This window comes from Herpailurus yagouaroundi, unplaced genomic scaffold, assembly GCF_014898765.1.
Source record: "Herpailurus yagouaroundi ecotype Mexico unplaced genomic scaffold, PumYag 206, whole genome shotgun sequence".
NCBI lineage: Eukaryota > Metazoa > Chordata > Mammalia > Carnivora > Felidae > Herpailurus > Herpailurus yagouaroundi.
This window is the reverse complement of record NW_024412437.1, coordinates 1283143-1305026: the sequence shown is the minus strand read 5'-3', so window position 1 is coordinate 1305026 and position 21884 is coordinate 1283143. Positions and strand designations below refer to the sequence as shown.

The window sequence follows — 21884 nt, the reverse complement described above, 5'->3', positions numbered from 1 at the left end:
GGGAATGGGAAGGCTCTTTGAAGAGCCATTTACCTCGGGGCGCCTGGGTGGCTCAGTGGGTTAAGCGTCCGCCTTTGGCGTAGGTCATGATTTCATGAATTCACGGACAGCGGTGCAGAGCCCGCTTTGGATCCTGTCTCCCTCTCTTTCTCTGCCCCTCCCCTGCTCACACGCTCTTTCTCACGCTCTCAAAAATAAATAAAACATTAGAAACAAAAAGCCTTATACGTTAAGAACAAAAACCGTTTACTTTCGGCTTGATGTAAAACCAAAGAGAAGCAGCAGGTTTGGTTTCTTGCTACCTGAGCATGTGCAGGTTTGGCCCTGGTGGGTGGGATGAACGTAGCTGGGTGCTGACCCCTCCCCTCCTGCGTCCTGCCTACAGCGTAGACCCTAATGACCAGAAGAAGACAGCGTGTTATGACATTGATGTGGAGGTAGACGACCCACTCAAGGCCCAGATGAGCAATTTTCTGGCCTCCACCACCAATCAACAGGAGATTGCCTCCCTTGATGTCAAGGTGGGCCCTCTGCCTTCCCAGCCTCCTCAGGGACCCAAGATGAGGGTGGGTAGGCTGTGTTGGGGGACATTTCTGTACATGTAGCACCTTGGGAAGGGATCTTGCTCTGAGTCCTTTGGGGTTAGGCCTGGAAACAGGACATGCTAAGAGTGGGGACCAGTCTGACACACGTACTCCTTTCTCCAGATCCATGAGACCATTGAGTCCATCAACCAGCTGAAGACCCAGAGGGATTTCATGCTCAGCTTTAGCACTGACCCTCAGGACTTCATCCAGGAGTGGCTCCGATCTCAGCGCCGAGATCTGAAGGTGTGGTCCTCCTCCTGAGGTTGATCCCATGCTAAGCCCTGGGGAGACTTTTACCCCCCTCCCCGTCACTACTTCTGCTCGCAGGGGTGGGAATGGCACTGCATACAGCTCTCCTCCTGGCTCTCCGCAGATCATCACTGATGTGATTGGGAATCCTGAGGAAGAGAGACGAGCTGCTTTCTACCACCAGCCCTGGGCCCAGGAAGCAGTGGGGAGGCACATCTTTGCCAAGGTGAGGCTCTGCCCTGTGTGCCCTCTTGAGGCTGCAAGTGGCAGAGGCCTGAGCCGCCGGTCTCTCCTTTCTCCAGGTGCAGCAGCGAAGGCAAGAACTGGAACAGGTGCTGGGAATCCGCCTGACCTAACTGCTCAGGGACCCCCACCCCCCCCACCACCTCCACCTGGAAGGGGACCACCCTCTGGGGCCACAGACACATAGGCTAAGGATGGGGTGAAGGGTGTCTGCTGTCACCCTGTGTTCCCTGGCTGTAGTTTCGTAAATGTAGTGATAGGATTCCTTGTTGCTTGGTCCCCGAAGCCTTATATTTACTTTACACTTCGGCTTTAAATGGGTTCAGAACAGATGCCTCCTCTGCTCCCTGCAGGCAGGCAGGCCCAAGTAGGTCCGCTGGAGGCTGTAGTTTGACATAGCAATGGAGACTTCAGAACCAGGCCCGCCAGCTTTGCTTGTTTACAGACCCCCTCGGAGCTGGCATCAGTGCTGGCTCCGAGGAGCTGGGTGAGGAAGAGGGGCACAGCTCACACTCTTCCTGGCCTTTCTAAACCAAAGTTCTTTGCCATTCCTACCAGCGCAGTCTTGCTGCTGGTTTTTTCCTTTCCTTTGGGTATTTGCACTATTTGGGAAGCAGGTTTTTCTATGCGGGAGCCACTTTTTTTGTACAGGGGTAAGTTGGGGTTTTCAGGGAGCCCTGTTTGGTGCCTCCTTCCTTATCTTCTTTCCTCAATCTATGCAAGCGGCTCTGGCCGCCATCATCTCCTGGGATGCCAGAGGGCGGCCACCCCAGCTCTTGGGCCCAGGGTGGTAGAGCCTCCTTGGAGGGGACTCCAGTTCTCTGGCATGGCCTGAGGTACGGGTGTGCATGAGCGGTGGAGGGGGAGGTGGGGAGAACCGCTGTTGCCCTTTGGAACTCGGTAGGGAGGGCGGACCCCAGGGCTTGGCAGGTGCCACTTCTGGCAGGTTTGGAAATTTCCAAATAAATCCTTGTTTATCGGTGATACCCAGACTTGGTCATTGAACGGTGTGGCCACGCATTAACAGACCGAAGTCCTTAAGAGCTTGTCCTGCAGAGCTTTATTTGAAGGAGCCACACAAAAGACCACCGCTTCACTTCCATAGCTTCTTGATAGACATGTTTTTCTCGCTGTCCTTCTGCATGACCTGGAGGGAGAAAGCATTAGGTTACAAACTGAGCCGACACACGCTCTCTTCCCACTGCTCCAGAGACCCCGTCCACAAAGGCCGGAAGGTAGAGGCCTGTACCTTGGCCACTGCCATCTCAAAGTCCTCCTGCGTGACGTGGACTCGCCGCTCCCGCAGGGCATACATGCCGGCTTCGGTGCACACGCCCTGAGCAGAGAAAGGAAGCCAGGCACTGTTGCCGTATGCCCTCGAACTCGGACCTTTCTGCCTCTGCCCCTTTCAACTCGGGCTCTCCGATTACCTTTACTTCAGCCCCTGACGCTCCAGGCATGAGCTCAGCAATCTTCCGCAGGTTGATCCCCCGGGTCAGGTTCATTTTCCGAGAATGAATCTTCAAAATGTCCAGCCGGGCCTAGAGAAGAGAGAGGAAAAGGCTGAGCCCCGTGGCCTTCCCCCCGCAGCCGGAGCCGCTCCCGGCGCTGCCCGTCACAAACCTCCTCATTGGGGGGTGGGAATTCAATTTTCCTGTCGATGCGCCCAGGGCGGAGCAGCGCCGAGTCCAGGATGTCAATCCTGTTAGTAGCCATGATAACCTGAGTGGAGAAAGCGGCGTGGTGGCATCAACCGAGCCCTTCCTTGGGCTCACCTCACCCAGGGCCTTTCCTTGGACACCACCTCACCTTGATATTCTTGGTGGCCTCAAAGCCATCCAGCTGGTTGAGCAGCTCCAGCATTGTGCGCTGCACCTCACTGTCCCCTCCGGAACCCCCCTCCAGCCGTGAGGAGCCAATGGAGTCGATTTCATCCATGAAGATGATAGAAGGAGCATGTTCTCGTGCCATGACAAACAGCTCCCTCACCATTCTTGCCCCTGTGCAGAGGCCAGGCGGGCGTTAAGGAGGCAATGAGTCCCCTACCCTCACTTCCCCCCACTCGCTTCTTCGTTTTCAGGTGTCTAGTCAGTTACCTTCCCCGATGAATTTCTGTACCAATTCAGAGCCAGAGACACGAATAAAGGTACAGTCTGTATGATGAGCCACAGCCCGGGCCAACAGTGTCTTCCCAGTGCCTGGGGGCCCATATAGCAGCACCCCCTAGAGAGAAACGGGAGAACTCAGGGCAGAAGCCAGCCCCCACACCACACTCCGTGAACATTTCCTGAGCGCTCGCTCTGGGCTAGGTCTCACACTAGATGCTAGGAGCGTAAGTACCGAATGCCAAGGTCCCTCATAAAGCTTCTTTCTGAACCACCTCAGTGCTGCTGCAGCAGCCCTCTCCCCCAGCCCCTCTTCCACAGGGAGGGCCAGCTTAAGCGGGGTCCAGTCTGTCCTGAGCCCTGTGCTCACTCTGGCCGGGACAGGACGAACAGTAACAGCAGGGCCCTCCCGCAGAAGCCTTGCTTCTCACCTTGGGCTGTGCAATGCCCAGCGCTTCAAAGAGCTCAGGATGCTTGACAGGCAGCTCGATCACTTCTTTGATCTCCTTTATCTGCTTGTCCAGTCCACCGATCATCTCATAGGTTGAATCTGGCACTTTCTCCACCATCATCAGTGACACCAGGGGGTCTACCTTGTTGGGCAATATCTTGTGCAGAGTGTAGCTGTCGTTTCTTAGAGCCACTCGGCAATTGGGTGTCACCTGGGCGGGAGGAGAGACGTCAGCAAGTGTTGTGGGGAGAGCTGACCCCAAACCCCCACACGCCACACTCACATCGTTGATGTCGATGTTCTTGTCCACGTCTACGACAAACTTGCCTTCGGGATGCACCTAAAGAAACGAGGGCTCGTGACCTTTCCTGATGGCCACTAAACCACCCACCTTGCCCAGGAAGACCTAGGAGTCCTAAAAGAACAGTAACAGGTGTCCCGGCAAGGCTACACACAAAGGTATGGGAACGCCCTGGGCATTGGGCTGCTTCCTGGGGGCCATGGTGCCTTTACCTTAACCAACACTTTCTTCTTATCCATGGCCCGGACTACTTCCCCTACATAGGAGCCCTGTTCCTGCAGCAGCTGTAGCTCTTCCCGCAGTAGGCGAACTGGATGGGAAAGAGTCAGGGGTCACTCAGCTGCTTTGGTGTCCCCTCTCCCATGAGTCAATTCAGGATGCGTGAATTAAGCACCATTTTAAAGTTTTGGAAGAAAGACCACAAAAAGAAAGTCAAAACTTAGGTCTTCAAGGGAGTTACAATGGAGCTCAGGAGAGGCATGCGCATGAACAACCATAGAACAGTGCAAAGCATGACCTTGGACTCTAGGAGAAAACAATAAGCACCAAATGTGAAGTCTCAATTTAGGGAAATCTGAACAATCAGACCTCGGACAAAATGCCCATATAGTCTTCCCATCTTTTCCTCCTCACCTTTCGCATTGAGCTCATTCCTCTGTGCCTGCAGCCTCCGGAGATTCTGGCTCTTGTCATTCACAATCAGCTGTGGAGGATAAGAAACATAGAACAGAAAATATTAGAAGATTCAACTCTTGGCCAAGATCCTCAAGGCTAGTATGAGCTGAGTGACAGAAGAGTACAAGGCACCTGAACGTTACAGATTGTCTAACATGATCCTAATGACGCTATCCTTTCTTCCAAGATTCCCCCCTGGGACCAAGGGCAGGCCTCAAAACAGGCTAGTTGTCCTAATGCTGGTCCAGGAATAATAAGCCCTAATGGAGAAATGTTACAGCTGGCTGTCATAGTTAATTTCTCATGGGTCAATAACATGGTAGAGTGAAAAGATCATTGGGTCAGAAGGCTAAATTCTAACCCCACTGCTGCCAATAGGTAGATAAGGCTAAGGAAAGCCATTTAAAAGGTCTGTTACCAAACTGTAAGTACACACGGATAACATCACCTATCCTGCCTCTTTTCAGGACCATCATGAAGAACAAACGAAATCACCTGTAAAAGCACTTCAAAAATGATAAACCTGATAGCTGCAAAAGTACCAAGAGTTCAGAAATTGTCCTTGTGGTTGTCCTTCAACATTTTCCTTCAATATTTTCCTTATTGCTGTAGTTCTTGCTCCATCTGTAGGCTAGAGCTCTGGGTTGCCCAATTTTCATTCAGTCCCATGGAATCAGCATTATACACACTGGGCAATTGTCTGCCCTCCTCCTCTCACCCTGCCCCAACCCCAGTGTGCTAAATTTTCTGAGCTTATGTCTTCTCTTATATAAGAAACCCACTCGTTCAGGCTTCTTCTAAAAAGAACGATCTTTGGCTAAAAGGAACCTTTTAGGTTAAAATTTGACTCTTCACGATGTATAATTTAAACTGAATATGGATTACTTTCAAAGGGGTGAGAGTGAAGAGAAACCAGAGACAACTTGTATACTTGTTATGGTTGACTAGTTATTTCTTCCACTGCGCCCCCAGGGGAATAATATGGATTGGTAGACACATGCTCCATCAATCCTTCATCCCCTTTCTCCCTAGAAGGGGGATGCCTCTGGACCTCTGGAGTCCGTCCTCACCTGCAATTCTTCAATCTTGGACAGATAATATTGGCGGAGTCCACTGCCTGCTTTTCCCTCTTCCAGCTCCATCTGAAGACACAGTGTAATTATTGAAAAGGCTAAAAATCCAAGGTAAAATCCCATTTCCAGCCCGGACTTTGGAGGAATGATTTGGGTTCGAATTTCTCAGTCCATCTCTTTAGAACCCTCCACTCCCCATGACTAAACTAAAAGCAGAATAAGAATGCCGCCTACCTCATAAGACTTTCAGGAGGATCAAGAGACAACATACACGGGAGTGCTTTGTAACGAATCAAGCGCTATAGAAACCCGAGGTATCATTACTTACAAGCGGAGTCACCAGGAGGATCGGGGGCCCTGCCTCCTGCGACTCGCGGACGGGCCGGTTTCCGTTCCCACCCTTCCCCTCACCCACTCTGGCTTCCACGGGGTCTTGTCTTCCTCTCCCGGCCCTTACCCGCCGGGGGCGGCACTGACACAGCAGATCCAGTCCCAGGCAGGGCCCCCTCTGGATTGGTCCGCCCAACCCCGACTCACCCGACCCTCTTGCCCCCAGCTGGCAGTTCACCTCGGATCACGCCTTCTTCGCATCGAGCCCCCAGTCCCCGCCCGGCCGCCGCAGCCGCCATACCTGCTCCGGTCCGTCAAGCGCCATCTTCCCTCTCCCGCAGAGACGGCCGGCATCTGAGCCGCCTTGGCGCGCAGGCGCAGAAGCAGGGGTTAGGGGCCCGACAACCCTGGCAGAGAAGAGTTCCGGGTCAATGGGCGGGTTGTGCGGCGAGAAGTTTACAAAAACAGAGGCCATGATGGGAAGGTGGCTACGCGAGGTCAGGCGCTTTGGAAAGGGATGAAGAGGCCACAGAACCCTAAATTTTGCTCCCTAGGAACTCAGTTTTAATTCAGCTAATCTGTTCCTCTGGCCCCAACTTCCAACTTACACTACTTGAGGCCACGCTCAAAATGGCGGACACTTGGAGCCGGGGACGCAAGCGACGCAAGCGGAAGCGGAAGTACGTGTGCTGCCCACGTGTGCCGCTACCCGAGTACTGAAAAAGGTGGTGGGGGTAGGGGTTTGCCGCGCCGAAGTGGACTGTAGCGCTTCGGGAAGAGGCTCTTCGATTTCTGCCTTGTTTCCAGATTGAGTGACACTACTCCCACACACCCCGTTCCACCATGGGCAAGAAAGGCAAAGTCGGGAAGAGCCGGAGGGACAAGTTCTATCATCTGGCGAAGGAGACCGGTGAGTCAAGGCCCGCGCCGTTGCCACCAAGGGAGAGAGCGAACGAATGACCTTTTCGATTCGCCCCTTTCCGAATATTGAGTTTGAATTTAGAAGACCGGGTGGTGGGTTGTGAGACCGCAGAACTCCTGGGAAAACGCCCCGCCGAGTTTAACGTTTTGTCGGTGCCCCCAGGTTACCGCTCCCGCTCTGCTTTCAAGCTGATCCAGTTAAATCGCCGCTTTCAGTTCCTGCAGAAAGCCCGAGCCTTGCTGGACCTGTGTGCTGCGCCAGGGGGATGGTGAGTAACAGCCGGTACCTGTGGCTCTTCATGGCTGTTCCTTGGTTTCCGGCCTTGAATGACTGAGAGTTGCACTGGGGGAGGGAGGAATGCGGTAACAATATCAGCCTCAAACTTCTCTATTGTAGACGTAGGTCGCAGAGAAGAGGTTTGAAACGTGTATTTTACATGCTCTGGCCAGTGCACCTGATACCGGTTCTAACACACATGGAGAGAGTTCACATTGTCAAGAGAGGAAAAGGAACGGTCTTGGATTATTTTAATCGTTATTATTCTTTTTTTTTATTAAATTTTTTTTAACGTTTATTTATTTTTGAGACAGAGACAGAGCATGAAGGGGGGAGGGGCAGAGAGAGAAGGAGACACAGAATCGGAAGCAGGCTCCAGGCTCTGAGCCATCAGCCCAGAGCCTGACGCGAGGCTCGAACTCACGGACCGCAAGATCGTGACCTGAGCTGAAGTCGGACGCTTAACCGACTGCGCCACCCAGGCGCCCCAATCGTTATTATTCTTTAATAGGTTGCAGGTGGCTGCTAAGTTTATGCCTGTATCCAGCCTTATTGTGGGTGAGTAACAGGTGGCCCTCCTGAGGGTTTAAACGGGTGGGAGTGTGAGATACTGATTGTGTTCTCCGTTTTCTTTCTCCCTGCTTGAGGCAGGCTTTTGGAATTCTCTGACCTGATTTCTTCCAGGAGTGGACCTGGTTCCAATCAAGCCTCTTCCCAATGTGGTGACACTCCAGGAGGACATCACAACAGAACGCTGTAGGCAGGTAATAGGAATCTCTCTGTCTCTCTCTCTCTCTCTCTCTGGTTTACATGCACGTAGCCACATCTGACTTCTCACTACCCAGATCCCCTGAACGCAAGCTTTTTTCTTTGTAACATGCCTTGAGCAGTGTCCGCACATTCTGTATGACAAGGCTCGTGATATGCTTAGTCTCCACTGCAGGTTTTATTTTAATCAGGAATGAGGTGTTTAGAATTGGAAGTGCAGAGATATCATTGAAATCTTTTCCAGTAGGCTTCCTAGTAGAATGTAACTCCCTTGAAGATGTGTTGTTGTTGTTGTTATTATGTTACTATTACATATTTTTATCATTGTGTCTCCTGTGCCTGGCACAGTATTGGGCCCATTGTGGGCATTCAGCAAGTGACTGGGTAGACAAATCACTGGACCAGAGACCCCGTCCATAGTCATTTCTGTGTTCCTGTTGCTCTGGTCCCTCTTCTTCTCTGTAGGCCCTGAAGAAGGAGCTGAAGACCTGGAAAGTTGATGTTGTGCTCAATGATGGGGCCCCCAACGTTGGGGCTAGCTGGGTCCACGATGCCTATTCACAAGGTGCCAAGAGTGGGGGGCCTGGAGAGGAGAGTGGAGGTGGGCCAGCCCTCTCAGGCTGCAGAGGTCCTCAGCTAATTGTCTCTTTCCCACAGCCCACTTGACACTGATGGCTCTGCGTTTGGCTTGTGATTTTCTGGCCCGCGGTGGCTGCTTTATCACAAAGGTTTTTCGCTCTCGTGACTATCAGCCCCTACTGTGGATCTTCCAGCAGCTCTTTCGCCGTGTCCAGGCCACTAAGCCCCAGGCCTCCCGCCATGAATCTGCGGAGATCTTTGTAGTCTGCCAGGGTGGGCATCGCATTTTTGTTCTCGTGACTCGGTTTTTTAGCTGCCAAAGCACACTTGCTTATATATCGTATCGTCTTAGGATTCCTGGCTCCTGACAAGGTTGACAGTAAATTCTTTGACCCCAAATTTGCCTTCAAGGAGATTGAAGTTCAGGCCAAGACTGTTACCGAATTGGTGACTAAGAAGAAGCCAAAGGTGTGTTTGGGGAATGGGACCACTCTCAGGTTCTGGAACTCAGGGGAGGTTGGGCCTGGTGGTTCTTATAGACAGCTTAGAAGGGCCTTTTTAACTTTATTTCCCTCCCTAAGGCTGAAGGCTATGCTGAGGGCGACCTCACCCTTTATCACCGAACTTCAGTCACCGACTTTCTCCGAGCTGCCAACCCTGTTGACTTCCTCTCCAAAGCCAGCGAAGTGAGTCCTGAGATTTGAGGGGTGGAAGGAAGCCTCAGAAACTTGAGCCCCAAATCTCCCGATTCCTTTTCTTACTCCCAAACAGATCTTGCTAGATGATGAAGAGTTGGCACAGCATCCAGCCACCACTGAGGATGTGCGGGCCTGCTGTCAGGACATCAAAGTGCTAGGGCGCAAGGAACTTAGGTGTGTGGCAGGGGCGGGCATAGGTGCCAGGAGCCCCAAAGGCAGGGAAAGGCCTTTGAAGATGCAGCAGCGGTTTCTTCCTCAAGGCATTTGAGGAATTCAGCTAGCATCGGATTTCTGGGAACAGGATGCTGCTGTGCTAGAGATTGGGAGGGCGGGGCTAAAAAGGGGGCAGGGACAAAGAGGGAAACGGCAGGGTCAGTAACGGTATTTCTGGGGCAGGTCCCTACTGAACTGGAGAACGAAGCTTCGGCGGCACGTGGCCAAGAAGCTGAAAGAGCAGGCGAAGGCAATGGACATCAGGTGAGGAGGGAATTAGACCAGGGTAGGTGTTGACTGTGTGTTGGTGGGGAAGCATGTTGAGAAAATAAGCAAAGTTGGTGGGGAAGTGTGTTGAGAAAATAAGTGCTTGGACCCCGTGGTCAGTCTCAGCTCGGGAGAGGAAGAGGAGGAGGCTGATGAAGAGTCAACAGCCGGGACTGTGCGGCAGCCCTCGAAGGAGGAAGAAGAGGAGGAGCAACTTGACCGGACCCTGGCGGAGATGAAGGCCCAGGAGGTGGCGGAATTAAAGAGGTGAGGGGAGTGGGGAGGCGTTTGGGGAGCCCCGCTGCGGAGCACCTCGGTGTGTGAAGCTGGAGGAGGGGGTGAAGGCACAGATGGGGAACCTTTAGAGCTGGGCAGGCAGGATTCCTCGTTGTCCCCTCAGGAAGAAAAAGAAGCTGCTGCGTGAGCAGAGAAAACAGCGGGAGCGTGTGGAGCTGAAGATGGACCTTCCTGGGGTTTCTATTGCAGATGAGGGGGAGACTGGCATGTTCTCCCTGCGCACCATCCGGGGTCACCAGGTGAGGGTGGGGTTAGGGCACACTGAGGAGACCGAATGATCTCATTAGGTATTTGGACGTGGGGGGCACTGAATGTCTGTTTGAAGTGTGCTGAATGTTCATGGCTCACGTTTGCTGTGTTCACCCATAAAATGAGAGGGGCCTCATTTTTGGGGACAGGAGACGGAAAGAACCCAGAGCTTTGTGCTTGAAAAGCCAGGAGGAAACATACGACTAAAATGACAAGGTTAGGGGCACCTGGGTGGCTCGGTCGGTTGAGCGTCCAACTTGGGCTCAGGTCATGATCTTGGGCTTTGTGAGTTTGAGCCCCGCATCAGGCTCTGTGCTGACAGCTCAGAGCCTACTTCACATTCTCTGTCTCTCTGCCCCTCCCCTGCTTGCACGATAAAAAAAATAAGTAACGTTTAAGGACATTTAAAATGATAAGCTCAGGAACATTTATGAGTAGGATGTGCATTTATTCTCATAGAACTAGAATATTAGAACTAAGAGACACTCTTTGCAGTAAGCTTAGGTACTAGTAGATGCAGCCAGGGTAACTGTGATACCAGGACGCATGATGGTTTCCTTCGGAGGAGGGCAGCCTTCTTCCGTTCACCAAGACCAAGTTAGCACCTTGACGCCATAGGCTGCTAGGTGGTGCTTTCTGCCAAATACTGGAGAACCTGCTTTTCCATCATAAAAGCAGCATCAGCAAGCACAGTGAACTTTTGTGGCCCTTGTGGGAAGGGAAACCAGGTCATCTTTGGTACAAGTGCAGGAGGGAGAGAGCACAGTGGTTCTGGAGCAGACTGCCAGAGTAGTTCTTTGCCTTAGTTTCCTTATCTGTGAAAGAATAACAGAACCTACTGACCAGGGTTTTGGGGACGAATCGAAAGAGGGTTTAGGTATAATCACTGCTAATGTGGTAAACTCGCAAGAACAGCTAGCTTTGTCATTAGGAAAATGGATTTTGAGGTTGAGTTTGTAACTGAAATCATTCTTGTTAGATGTTATGTTGCCTGGGCTCTTTTATTCCGTGGAAACAAAACTCGTAGACTTATTTTCAGAAGGCGATGTGCTTTCTGAGAGTAATTTTTAAAGAATAACCAGCGTTTCAGACTATTTTAACATTTGATGTTATATATAGGCTTTGGGGTGTTTTTTAAAATTTATTTCTGGTACTATTGGAAGACAGCGCGTGGGATAGTGGCCTGGTCTAGAACGGGAGGTGTTAAACATTTAGACCTGTCACTTCTCTGTATTTGCCACAGCGTATTTTCAAGCTCTGCTGATAACACAGCCGGGCGGGGAGAAGCAGTGGTATGTTCCTTAGGAGTACCCTTGATCTCTTTGTTTCTGTCAAACTCTAGTTGTTAGAGGAGGTAACACAAGGGGATATGAGTGCTGCGGACACATTTCTGTCTGATGTGCCAAGGGATGACATCTATGTATCAGATGTCGAGGATGACGACACATCTCTGGACAGTGACTTGGATCCAGAGGAGCTGGCGGGAGTTGGAGGATCTCCGCGTCTAAAGGACCAAAAGCGGTAAGGGCGGCGGTGTGCGTGCAGGAGGGAGTACTGACCCCCTCAGTGTGAGTTTTGAAGCACAGCTGGTCCTAGGGATTGCCAGAGGGTGTCAGGGAGCAGGTCCTCCGGGGCACCCATCCTCCACCCATTCTCCTTGGGTCTGCAGTGTACGATTTGCTGAAGTAGAAGATGGTGACAAAGAGGAAGAAGAGGAGAATCCGCTGCTGGTACCACTGGAGGAAAGGACGGTACTGCGGGAAGAACAAGCCAGTCTGTGGTTCTCTAAGGTAAGAAGAGGTTGGTAGCCCAGAAAGATAGGGAATGAGCATTCCCTGGGAGAAAGGCGGCTTGAATATTCCCCTTCTCAATCACAGGATGGCTTCAGTGGGCTTGAGGATGATGCGGACGAGGCCCTGGAGATCAGTCAAGCGCAGCTGTTGTATGAGAGCCGTCGGAAGGAGCGGCAGCAGCTGCCACCTCCTTCCAGTTTGAAGACCGAGGAAAAACCTCCCCCGTGCCAGGAGGAGGATCCAGCAGGGGCAGGGGCTCCCTCAGAGGCAGAGGCCGCCAGTGGGCCTGGCGGGGAAGAAAGAGATGGCAGCTCAGACGGCGATAGCAGCAGCGAGGATGGGGAGAGGTGAGTGCCTGCAGGTGACGGGAGAAGGGATGAAAAAGCAGTGGTTGTGACCGTTTCTCCACGTTCTGGGTTTTCAGCTTTGGCTGTAGACCGTGAGTTTTAAGAAGTACCAACGGTTCTGATTTAAGTGGTGTGCGGTATGGCCTGGGAGGGTGTTTTTGGAAGTTCAAGTCTTAAATAGGAAGCGTGGTTGGGGCGTGAGGCAGGAGTGGGTCTGGGGAATTGCAGAACAGTACATGATTGTCCCCCTTCTGCAGTTGGGAACCAAAGCATGGAAAGAAGCGAAGCCGTGGGCCTAAGTCAGATGAAGACGGGTTTGAGATTGTGCCCATCGAGGACCCAAGTGAGCTCCACGCCTTATGGAATGGGAGGCGACATTGGAAGTTTCTGTGTTGGGAAGGAGGCTTTGACATTGTCCCTTTTTCTCTCTAGTGAAACGTAGGATACTAGACCCTGAAGGCCTTGCCCTAGGTGCTATCATTGCTTCTTCCAAAAAGGCTAAACGAGACCTCATAGATGATTCCTTCAGCAGGTAAGAGGGCCAGAAAGTCATGAGAAGTGGCCCTGACTGGGGGTGGGTAAGGGGGTGATTTCTGCTTTAGGAAGCCTGGAGGGGTCCTCAGGGCTGCTGTTCTCTTTCTGCTTAGGTATACGTTTAACGAGGAGGAGGGAGAGCTCCCGGAGTGGTTTGTGCAGGAGGAAAAGCAGCACAGGGTACGGCAGCTGCCCATTGACAAGAAGGAGGTGGAACACTACCGCCGACGCTGGCGGGAAATCAATGCGCGTCCCATCAAGAAAGTTGCTGAGGCCAAAGCCAGAAAGAAACGGAGGGTAGGAGGGTAAATAGTGGGGCTGCCTGAGTGCAGGGAAGGGAGCTGGGAAAAGGTCTCACTGAGCACCTACCCCCCCCCCCCCGCCCCCACCCGACAGATGCTAAAGAAGCTGGAGCAAACCAAGAAGAAGGCAGAGGCTGTGGTGAACACCGTGGACATCTCTGAACGAGAGAAAGTGGCTCAGCTTAGGAGGTGAGGGAGAGGGATCACCCACAAAGGTACGTGGGGTTGAAAAGTAGCAGGAAGCCTTGAACCTGCTCCTTCCATTTACAGCCTCTACAAGAAGGCTGGGCTCGGCAGGGAGAAACGCCAAGTCACCTATGTCGTAGCCAAAAAAGGTGTGGGCCGCAAAGTGCGCCGGCCAGCTGGGGTCAGAGGTCATTTCAAAGTGGTGGACTCAAGGATGAAGAAGGACCAAAGAGCACAACAAAGGAAAGAGCAGAAGAAAAAACACAGACGGAAGTGAGCAGAGCCTCTGAGAAGACAGCGTGAGGACGCAGAGGGGTGATTCTGGCCCCCCTGGTACCAGCTACAGTCTCGTTTGCATCCCAGTCAGCGGGTGGACACACAGCTGGGGTGCCTAGAACTCTCAAGGCGGTCCTGCGTGGTGAGGAGACGTCCTCCTGCCTGAAGGCAGGTCTCGGATCCGTCCTGTGGGGGTATTGAACACACACACCTTTTTTTAAGGTTAGTGTTGGGGTGGCATATTCAGTATCGCTGGTCTTCCCCCATTCATCCAAATAAAAACCAGGGTACTTTTTTTTCCTGACATTGTAGTTCCCATTAAGCGTTAACTCAAACACCTACCTGGGTGTTCACACCATGTGCTGCACTGTTATAAATCCTACTTTGTATGTACTCACTGTGAAGTACAAATGACAAACAATCCACAGGTCCCAGTAGTAAAACATTTACTAGAGCAAGCAGAAAGGAATGCACATCTTAAAGAAACCTTCACAAAGTCACAAAATTCGAAGGATGTATATTTCTTTTCCTTTTATAAACAAGATAGAACAAAAATCATCAAAATCATTTCAGCAAAAGATTTTTCTACCATTGTGGCAAGTTAAAAAAAAAAAATACAATGAAATAGAAGACACTTTAAAAGCTGTCAGAGTTTTTGTTTAAATTTAGCAACACTTCAGACCTGGAGCAGTCTTGTTTCCAGGATCATCTTTTCCTCTTGAAGGGCAGAGGTTCTGGATCTGGCAGGAGGCTGCTGCTTCCTGTCTCAGGACTGGATACAAACCTGGCTGGGGAACCTGACCATGGACTCCCGCTTAGAATCAGACATCTCCCTTCCCTGCAAAGTCTAGAAGCACCAAAATGCTTCCCCAAATCTCTAACAAACACTTCAGTGGGTTGGGTTTGCAGAAAGCCAACTCCTAAAAGGGACTGCCTGGCCACACAGCTAAGAAAAGAAATTTTATTTGTAGATGTTTATAAGGTGACAGTTTAGTAAAAAATATACGCTACATATAATATAAACCTAGAGTGAGTTTTGTGCCCTAGAAGGCCCTTTCTTCCAAGGTATTCCCAACTGACCTTGACAACTCACCCAGAGCCCAAAAGGAAGTTCCCAGCGCTCGCTGCTTCCAAGGACCAAAGCAGCTTGCTAAGAAGACATCTGAAAACTGATCCAGATGAAAGGGTAATGTCTCCAAGCTCCAGCTATCCACTAAGGGCAGGGGGTCCTTATACCGTGGGCCCCAACCCAGCCCTGAGACACCTAGTTACCAAAAATCTTTCTAAAAATAAAATTAAAGACAATTGATTCCACACTTCAGCACATACCCTCTAACTGTCCCATCGACTTTTCTTGCGCTTGGGTGGCTCAGGGACAGCAAAACCGTCAGCTGTCTTATCTGTCTTGCTGTCCATCTTGTCCATCTTGCTGTCCACCTTGGGGTCCACCTTGCTCTCACGATTGCAACCTTCTTTCCTGCTTTCACCATTCCGACCATCGTTTGCGCCTCGGCTCTCTCCGTGTCGGCCTCCGCCTCCTCCATGTCTGTTCTCCCCGTGACGGTGACCATCAGCATGACGGCTGCCACTTTCTGGGTAGCGGTATCCATCTCCATGGCGACCACCATCTCCGTGACGGGGGCTGTCGCCATGCCGATTGCCACTCTCTCCGTGACTGTGGCGGCTGCCACCCCGGTTTTCAGTATATCTCTCTCTCTTCCCGTTGCCTCCCCCAGGCCCTTCTCGGCTGTTATTCCCTGAAGCTGTGTTGTTGACTCCCTGGGCTCCAGCGGAAGGGTAGGTCACTGGAGCACTGCTGAGGTTCCCGGTGTTGCCAAAGCCTGGGATGCCCTTGGCGGCGCTGGCAATGGGGCTGTCTGGACTGTTATGGCCCTGTTGGGCTGAATTAGTTGGAACAGAATTCAAGCTCCCTGCACTAGTCCATCCACTTGCCCCAGCAGCAGAGCTTCCTGCCTTCTGGTTGCTTAAGCTGGCAGCAACAAAGTGACTCTTGTACTGTGACTAAAAGAGAGACAACAGGAGTAGGTAAGATAGCGGGTTCAAGAAAATTGGACAGGTAAGCTTGGCAATAGAAGGTACACAAATTCTATGCTATCCTGGCACGATGATTTGAGCATCCTGATGGCCCCATTACTCTGTGGTCTCTATGTTCCTCTATTAATGAGACAGAATAAACCTAGGGATCTAACTGAAACATCACTGAGGGCAGATAAAATGTATACATTAAGGCTCAGCTGGTTAGCCAGCCAACTGGAGAAGTATAGAAGACGTGTTCAGAATTCATAAGAACTACAGAATCAAACTTGTCTTAGCTGGAAAATGGCAATTACTCTCAATCAGATTACAACAGTCTTAGAGGCAGGCAAACTCTTGGCTGTGGAGGCAGGGAGGGAACACCAGCCCTGCGGCAGCACAACAGTCCTGGGCTTTGGGAGGACGGAGGTCAGTGACCAGCAGGAGGAGATTCCCTAGCTTCTACACCTACACCTCTAGGTAAGCTACCACTAAGTTTATACTCAAAACTGAAAGCAGTGAGAAGGCTCTAAATCCAGCATCAAGCATATAAGCCCAGCTATCATCTCAGAAAGACTAGGCCCATCATCGCAGCCCAAGAGTTACCAGTGAAAGCTTGTTTATATGTTTAAATCCAGACCTGGAAAGCTGCTTTCATGGCCGTCAGCCGATCTCCCATGGCTCCTGTGGAGGGCTTGTAGGCCTCATAATTGCTCATTACATTGTTGTTATTTCCTCGGTCCTAAAAAACAAGCATACCCATGAGGACAGAATGGGCCTCAATATACTGGAAACAGAAGTGGGCGCTGCAATGGGAACAGGATATTTTTATTTATATTTTGTGGAAAAAGGTACAGTAATAATCATTTTAAAATGTTTTATTTATGACTTTTAACCCAGTGATTCTGTTTTGGGGGAATTAACCCTAATATATTAGAAATGAAGTCAGATAATGCTCAAAGCTGTTCATGTGGTACTATTTACACACACAAACGTGATATTTATATAATTCTGTGGAGCTTTATGCTACGGACAAAGAGGCCACAAGGCAGTATACAGTGTATGCATGTAGCATATACGCTGTTCCACTCTTCAGTCTGAGTCTCCGCTTCAGCACTTACTGGAGTGTAACTTGGGGTGCCTCAGGTTTATCATCTGTACTTGCTGTCAATGGGTGGATGTAAAGATGGACTTAATACACAGGACGGCCTGCAGTGGCTGGCCCTGGCATACAGTAAGTGCTCAACGGTAGCCATCGCTAGCATCTGTGTCCTGTGCATCATTGTTACCGAGACACAGGAGCAGATTCTTCTCAAAGACACCGAGTTAACTGTAACGCTCCAGAAACAGACTAGCAGCTTTCTACTTTGGTTTGGAATCAAAGTTAAGAAAGCCAGTGAGGGGACACTTTTGTTAACCGTTCTGTGAGAAAAGCTACCTCTCACCTCACTCTGGTGCTATTTCTCACCGAATGTAGGAAGCATTCCTGAGTTTAGTTACAAGATACAGTAGAGTTTACAGAGTAACCCTGTGTTCGTAGCAGCAGGCTCTAGGCCATTGCTGGAGGGCTTGTAACAACAGACTGCTGGGCCCCACCTCCCAGAGTTTCTAACTCACCAGGCCTGGGATAGTGCACAAGTTTGCAGTTTACTGCTGCTGCCAGAGACCACAGTTTGCAAACCACTGCTAATCTAGACTATTTCCTCAGTAGGTCTAGTCACCACGTACACATGGGTGCTTCTTCAATAGAAGTCACAACATTCCCTTCTAGACAAGGTTCTGAACTCAGAGAGGCTTTTGCAGGTAGATGAGGACAGTCATAACCTCTTCCAGGACTCAGGACCAGCCCTAAGGGCACTACTGTAGTCTGGACTCACCGTGTTCTCTGAGCCTAGGCCAGGCCGCTCCCTGTAGCCTAGACCACCTCCACCAATGTTCAGCTTTTTGCCTTTGCCTCCTTTAAAGCGGGATTTCCGAAACCAGGCATTCTGTGTTGAACATAATTCAAGGTTAGGCGAGGGGAAGAAGAGGCGGCCAGAGAAAGAAGACAACATCAAACAGGAAATTAAGGGGGAGGGAGGAACTTACTGCTTCATGTTTAGCCAACGTTTTTACGGCAACTGTTCATAGGAACAGTTTAGTCCACCAAATTTGTCAGGAGTCTTAGCACCAGGAAGGGAAGTGATCACACAAGCCTCAGATATGAAACACTTACTCTGGCCTCTTCTAATTTCCTAGAGGAAAATGAACTGATTTTCTATATCTCAATCTATACATACCACTGGACTATACAAATAATGGAGCTTTTAAGAACTGGTGGGTTCAGAAGTAAAGGAAAAAGGCTATGTAAAGTGAGGCTCATCAGAATTGGCTCTAGGGGCAGACGTCCAGGACTGGTAGCCCCATAACTGAAAGTTTTATTTACCCACAGCCCAAAGTGTTCCTTGAACTTATCACTAGCAGAACACTACTCATCAGATTTATTCACATTCTCTTCAGAATGCCAACATGACTGGGAGAGGTTAGTCCTTTATCTGACAATCACGTTACAATCTAAATGAAGTACTTAAGAGGTAGGGCTGGCTTCAGAAAGGCACTGACCAGGGAAGCTGATCACACTGTCTGAGAGCACAGGAAACATGAGGCACAAAAAGGGATGCAGGAAAAAGCCAAAGACAAGATATATCCTGTTTGAAAATGTAGTTTACGACTGGCTCTCTGTACCTAGGAAAGAGAAGGAAACCGTATCCTATTCCTTCCTGCAATGCAGGTCCTTTATTCCCAGAACCCCGAGCATGGACAGCAGTACCACACTGTGAGTACATTATGGATAAGCTATTCTGTGAGCTGGCTTGTAAATCTAAAAAACACAAAGTCTTTACTATCAGAATGTTTATACTGAATCCATTTGTAATATGGGGATGACGTGTTCAGATGACTCGAGATTTAGGGGCGCCTGGGTGGCTCAGTCGGTTGAGTGTCTGACTTTGGCTCAGGTCGTGACTTCACAGCTCGTGAGTTCGAGCCCTGCGTCGGGCTCTGTGCTGACAGCTCAGAGCCTGGAGCCTGCTTCCGATTCTGGTCTCCCTCTTTCTCTGCCCCTAACCCACTCGCATTCTGTCTCTTTCAAAAATAAATAAACATTAAAAAAAAAAAAAATTAAAAAATGACTCAAGACTTAATTCAGTAGAACGCCCAGCTTTGGATCGGTAATCAAGGTTGTCAAAGGTCTGAGACCTAAGTCTACAGAAAATAGTTAAATATATCGTTTTCTTAAGACATCACACATTTTTGGCCCCCCAAGGAGAAGACTGGGAGAAAGAGTGGTAAGGGAAATAGTAGCCATCTTGGAGATTAAACTTACAAGTATGCTATGAGGCAAGCAGGCAGAAATTTCAGAGGGACAGATTTTTGCACAAAAAGGAATAGCTTTGCAAACAGATGTTGCTGAAAGGAGAGGATAAGCAGATGGACCAGATGAATTTTAATGTCCTATAATACCGATCTGTCATAAGCACTGTCCCCACCCACGGCCCCAACTTTCCTGTCCTGTTTCTATGTTATCTTCTCAAGCTTGTTGAATTTTTTTCACTTAGTTTTATAACCTGGGGCAATGTGAAGTGTGCCCAGCCTCTCACCTGCATTGCTAGATCTAGGAGTTCCTTGGAAACATGTTGATTGGCTCCTTCCAAGTTCCGGACAAGGTCACCAGCAAAATTGCTGTCCTTGGGGGTCAGCAAGGTATATGCCACGCCCTTCTCACCCGCTCGTCCTGTGCGGCCAATCCTGTGAGTATGAGTATCAATGTCTCGTGCCACATCATAGTTAATGACGGTCTTAATTGAAGGAATATCCAGACCACGGGCTGAAATAAAAACAACCAAATTCTTTTATTTTTCAGCATGAGTCAGAAAAAACAATGTAATCCAAAATGTTGGCTCTTTAAGAAACCACATTCCTTGGGGCGCCTGGGTGGCGCAGTCGGTTAAGCGTCCGACTTCAGCCAGGTCACGATCTCGCGGTCTGTGAGTTTGAGCCCCGAGTCAGGCTCTGGGCTGATGGCTCGGAGCCTGGAGCCTGTTTCCAATTCTGTGTCTCCCTCTCTCTCTCTGCCCCTCCCCTGTTCATGCTCTGTCTCCCTCTGTCCCAAAAATAAATAAAAAATGTTGAAAAAAAAAAATTAAAAAAAAACAAACAAACAAAAGAAACCACATTCCTCTACTCTAGGCAAAGTGTATGGTTTGGTGAGCTAATACACAAGCATTTAATTAAAGTTACCCTTCAAGAGCAAATCCCACCATTGTCGATTCTATGATGCCAGGCCATCTAGCCTGAGACAGATGCCTTCTGCCATGGCCTCTCTCTTGCACCAAGAACATATAAAATAACTAAAGCCAGCATCAAATTGCCTTGAAGCTGAGAAATTATCTCCTTTTGGGGAGAAAACATGAGTTTTTAGGGGCAACTATTAAACTGAAAACACAGGGCACCTGGGTGGCTCAGTCGGTTGAGTGTCCAACTTTGGCTCAGGTCATGATCTCACAGTTCACGGGTTTGAGCCCCATGTCGGGCTCTGTGCTGACAGCTTGGAGCCTGCCTCAGATTCTGTGTCTCCCTCTCTCTCTGCCTCTCCCCTGCTTATGCTGTCTCTCTTTCTCATAAACAAATAAGCATTAAAAAGAAAATTGGAAAACAAAAATAAAAAACAAAAAACCGAGAACACAATGCAAGCCAAGAACCATACTTAAAAACCTTTTTGATCTTGAGTGAAGTATGCCCAATTAACATAAGACAGCTGCTACATTCGGACATACAACAAAGGCCTCGCCTATGATTAACTGACTCAACATTTTTTTTCCCCGAGTGTCTTCCCACTGCAGGGATTCTTTTTTTCAAAGAGAAACATTAAGTGAAAAGTGGTACCCAAGGCTCCAGATTGTGATCACTATAACTCTGAACCGCTTGTTCCATTTGGTGTGGCCAGCCAGGCCGGCAGAATGCCATCTCTCGGCCTGTTCAGAACATAGAAATGTAAGGTCACTGGGGGAAGTCATACTCTACCTGCAACATCTGTGGCCACCAGGACTGGGATGTCCTTTTTCTTAAAGTCTGAAATGACTTTGTTTCTTTCACTCTGATCCATGTCCCCATGAAGCAGCCCAAGATTATGACCCTCCTGCTTAAGGTTATTGGCTAACTCTTCAGCATTGGCTTTTTTAGTAACAAACAGGAGGACACTTCCTGAAGAGGTAAATTCCACCAGACGACGGGTAAGCCAGTTCCATTTACTAGGCCCAGAGTGAAGAATCTCCACAATCTGTGTCACATCTTCATTTGCCTGAAAAAGAGGAAACAGATGACTGTGACGTCTGCACCAAGGGGCACCTGAGCAAGGACCAGACGGCACACGTTCCACCTGCATCTAGAAGAACCCTGAACAGTCCCTCTTCTCCTTGGGCCTTCCTTCAGCAAGTCAAGTACAGCTCAAAACCTGCATTCCTTCTCAAATTGCTGTGCTCTCCATCTCCCTTGATTTGTACATACACCTAAGTCGTAAGCCCAAGTACTTCGCAAGACCTCTTTATAGGCCTGTTCAGATTATCCCTAATCAATTAACCTCCTTTTCTGTCCTTCCCACTCACTGCTCCTAGTACAATTCATACATGCACATAGAAGGCACTAAAAAACAAAATGCAGACAGGGGTGCCTGGGTGGCTCAGTTGGTTAAGTGTCTGACTTTAGTGCAGGTCATGATTTCATGGTCAGTGATTTCGAGCCCCTAATTTTAGATGTAAATTTTAAAAAATTAAATTAAATTAAAAAAAAGAATCAAAACGCAATATATTGTTTTGGCAATGCTGATGGAAATGTTAAGCTTAAAAATAAAACTTCCTGGGGCGCCTGGGTGGCGCAGTCGGTTGAGCGTCCGACTTCAGCCAGGTCACGATCTCGCGGTCCGGGAGTTCGAGCCCCGCGTCGGGCTCTGGGCAGATGGCTCCGAGCCTGGAGCCTGTTTCCGATTCTGTGTCTCCCTCTCTCTCTGCCCCTCCCCCGTTCATGCTCTGTCTCTGTCTGTCCCATAAATAAATAAAAACGTTGGAAAAAAAAAAAAAAAAAAAAAAAAAAAAA

General features: G+C 49.8%; 4 protein-coding genes across 7 annotated transcripts in view; 2 read left to right on the top strand and 2 right to left on the bottom strand.

Annotated features, from left to right (window-relative positions):
- The window catches only part of SMARCD2 (SWI/SNF related BAF chromatin remodeling complex subunit D2), a 10286-nt gene extending 8223 nt beyond the window's left edge, over positions 1–2063 (top strand). Inside the window, exons 10-13 of the mRNA XM_040452067.1 lie at positions 386–521; positions 708–830; positions 961–1062; positions 1139–2063. Coding sequence (XP_040308001.1) covers positions 386–521; positions 708–830; positions 961–1062; positions 1139–1192 — 415 coding nt within the window. The 3' untranslated portion in view covers positions 1193–2063. The remainder of the gene's footprint in view (positions 1–385; positions 522–707; positions 831–960; positions 1063–1138) is intronic.
- A 53-nt stretch (positions 2064–2116) lies between these two features.
- Positions 2117–6605, bottom strand: PSMC5 (proteasome 26S subunit, ATPase 5). 3 transcript variants are annotated; one of them, XM_040452069.1, is made up of 12 exons: positions 6316–6605; positions 5682–5753; positions 4570–4639; positions 4149–4246; positions 3919–3975; positions 3616–3846; positions 3176–3302; positions 2889–3079; positions 2703–2801; positions 2510–2620; positions 2329–2415; positions 2117–2226 (listed from the first exon to the last, which is right to left on the bottom strand). In XM_040452069.1, exons 1-12 carry the CDS (start codon positions 6487–6489, stop codon positions 2173–2175), a joined length of 1371 nt encoding a protein of 456 aa, XP_040308003.1. In that variant the 5' UTR covers positions 6490–6605; the 3' UTR covers positions 2117–2172. The 3 variants fall into 3 exon arrangements, with proteins under 3 accessions (XP_040308003.1, XP_040308004.1, XP_040308005.1); XM_040452070.1 differs by having other exon boundaries at positions 6222–6338; XM_040452071.1 differs by lacking the exon at positions 6316–6605 and adding an exon at positions 5919–5971.
- Positions 6606–6713: 108 nt separating this feature from the next.
- On the top strand, positions 6714–14022 carry FTSJ3 (FtsJ RNA 2'-O-methyltransferase 3). The gene is made up of 20 exons (XM_040452066.1): positions 6714–6924; positions 7099–7204; positions 7724–7770; positions 7897–7976; positions 8446–8545; positions 8638–8832; positions 8912–9027; positions 9141–9245; positions 9331–9431; positions 9654–9734; positions 9858–10004; positions 10138–10273; positions 11626–11804; positions 11953–12073; positions 12161–12423; positions 12681–12766; positions 12856–12955; positions 13071–13254; positions 13354–13448; positions 13530–14022. Exons 1-20 carry the CDS (start codon positions 6858–6860, stop codon positions 13720–13722), a joined length of 2502 nt encoding a protein of 833 aa, XP_040308000.1. The 5' UTR covers positions 6714–6857; the 3' UTR covers positions 13723–14022.
- A 128-nt stretch (positions 14023–14150) lies between these two features.
- DDX42 (DEAD-box helicase 42) overlaps positions 14151–21884 on the bottom strand; it is a 41796-nt gene continuing 34062 nt past the window's right edge. For both annotated transcript variants that reach the window (XM_040452064.1, XM_040452065.1), the window contains 5 exons: positions 20817–21093; positions 19394–19620; positions 17633–17743; positions 16396–16497; positions 14151–15743 (listed from right to left, as the gene is read on the bottom strand). In XM_040452064.1, coding sequence (XP_040307998.1) covers positions 15054–15743; positions 16396–16497; positions 17633–17743; positions 19394–19620; positions 20817–21093 — 1407 coding nt within the window. In that variant the 3' untranslated portion in view covers positions 14151–15053. The remainder of the gene's footprint in view (positions 15744–16395; positions 16498–17632; positions 17744–19393; positions 19621–20816; positions 21094–21884) is intronic.

Excerpts from the sequence above, each read along its gene's own strand:
- PSMC5 (XM_040452069.1), bottom strand. The coding sequence starts at position 6,489 with ATGGCCTCTGTTTTTGTAAACTTCTCGCCGCACAACCCGCCCATTGAC. Across the intron at positions 3,847-3,918 it reads AGAACATCGACATCAACGAT|GTGACACCCAATTGCCGAGT; the intron begins GTGAGTGTGGCG and ends CCTCCCGCCCAG. Across the intron at positions 3,080-3,175 it reads ACAGAAATTCATCGGGGAAG|GGGCAAGAATGGTGAGGGAG; the intron begins GTAACTGACTAG and ends GCCTCTGCACAG.
- FTSJ3 (XM_040452066.1), top strand. The coding sequence starts at position 6,858 with ATGGGCAAGAAAGGCAAAGTCGGGAAGAGCCGGAGGGACAAGTTCTAT. Across the intron at positions 8,546-8,637 it reads CCACGATGCCTATTCACAAG|CCCACTTGACACTGATGGCT; the intron begins GTGCCAAGAGTG and ends TCTTTCCCACAG. Across the intron at positions 9,432-9,653 it reads CTAGGGCGCAAGGAACTTAG|GTCCCTACTGAACTGGAGAA; the intron begins GTGTGTGGCAGG and ends TTTCTGGGGCAG.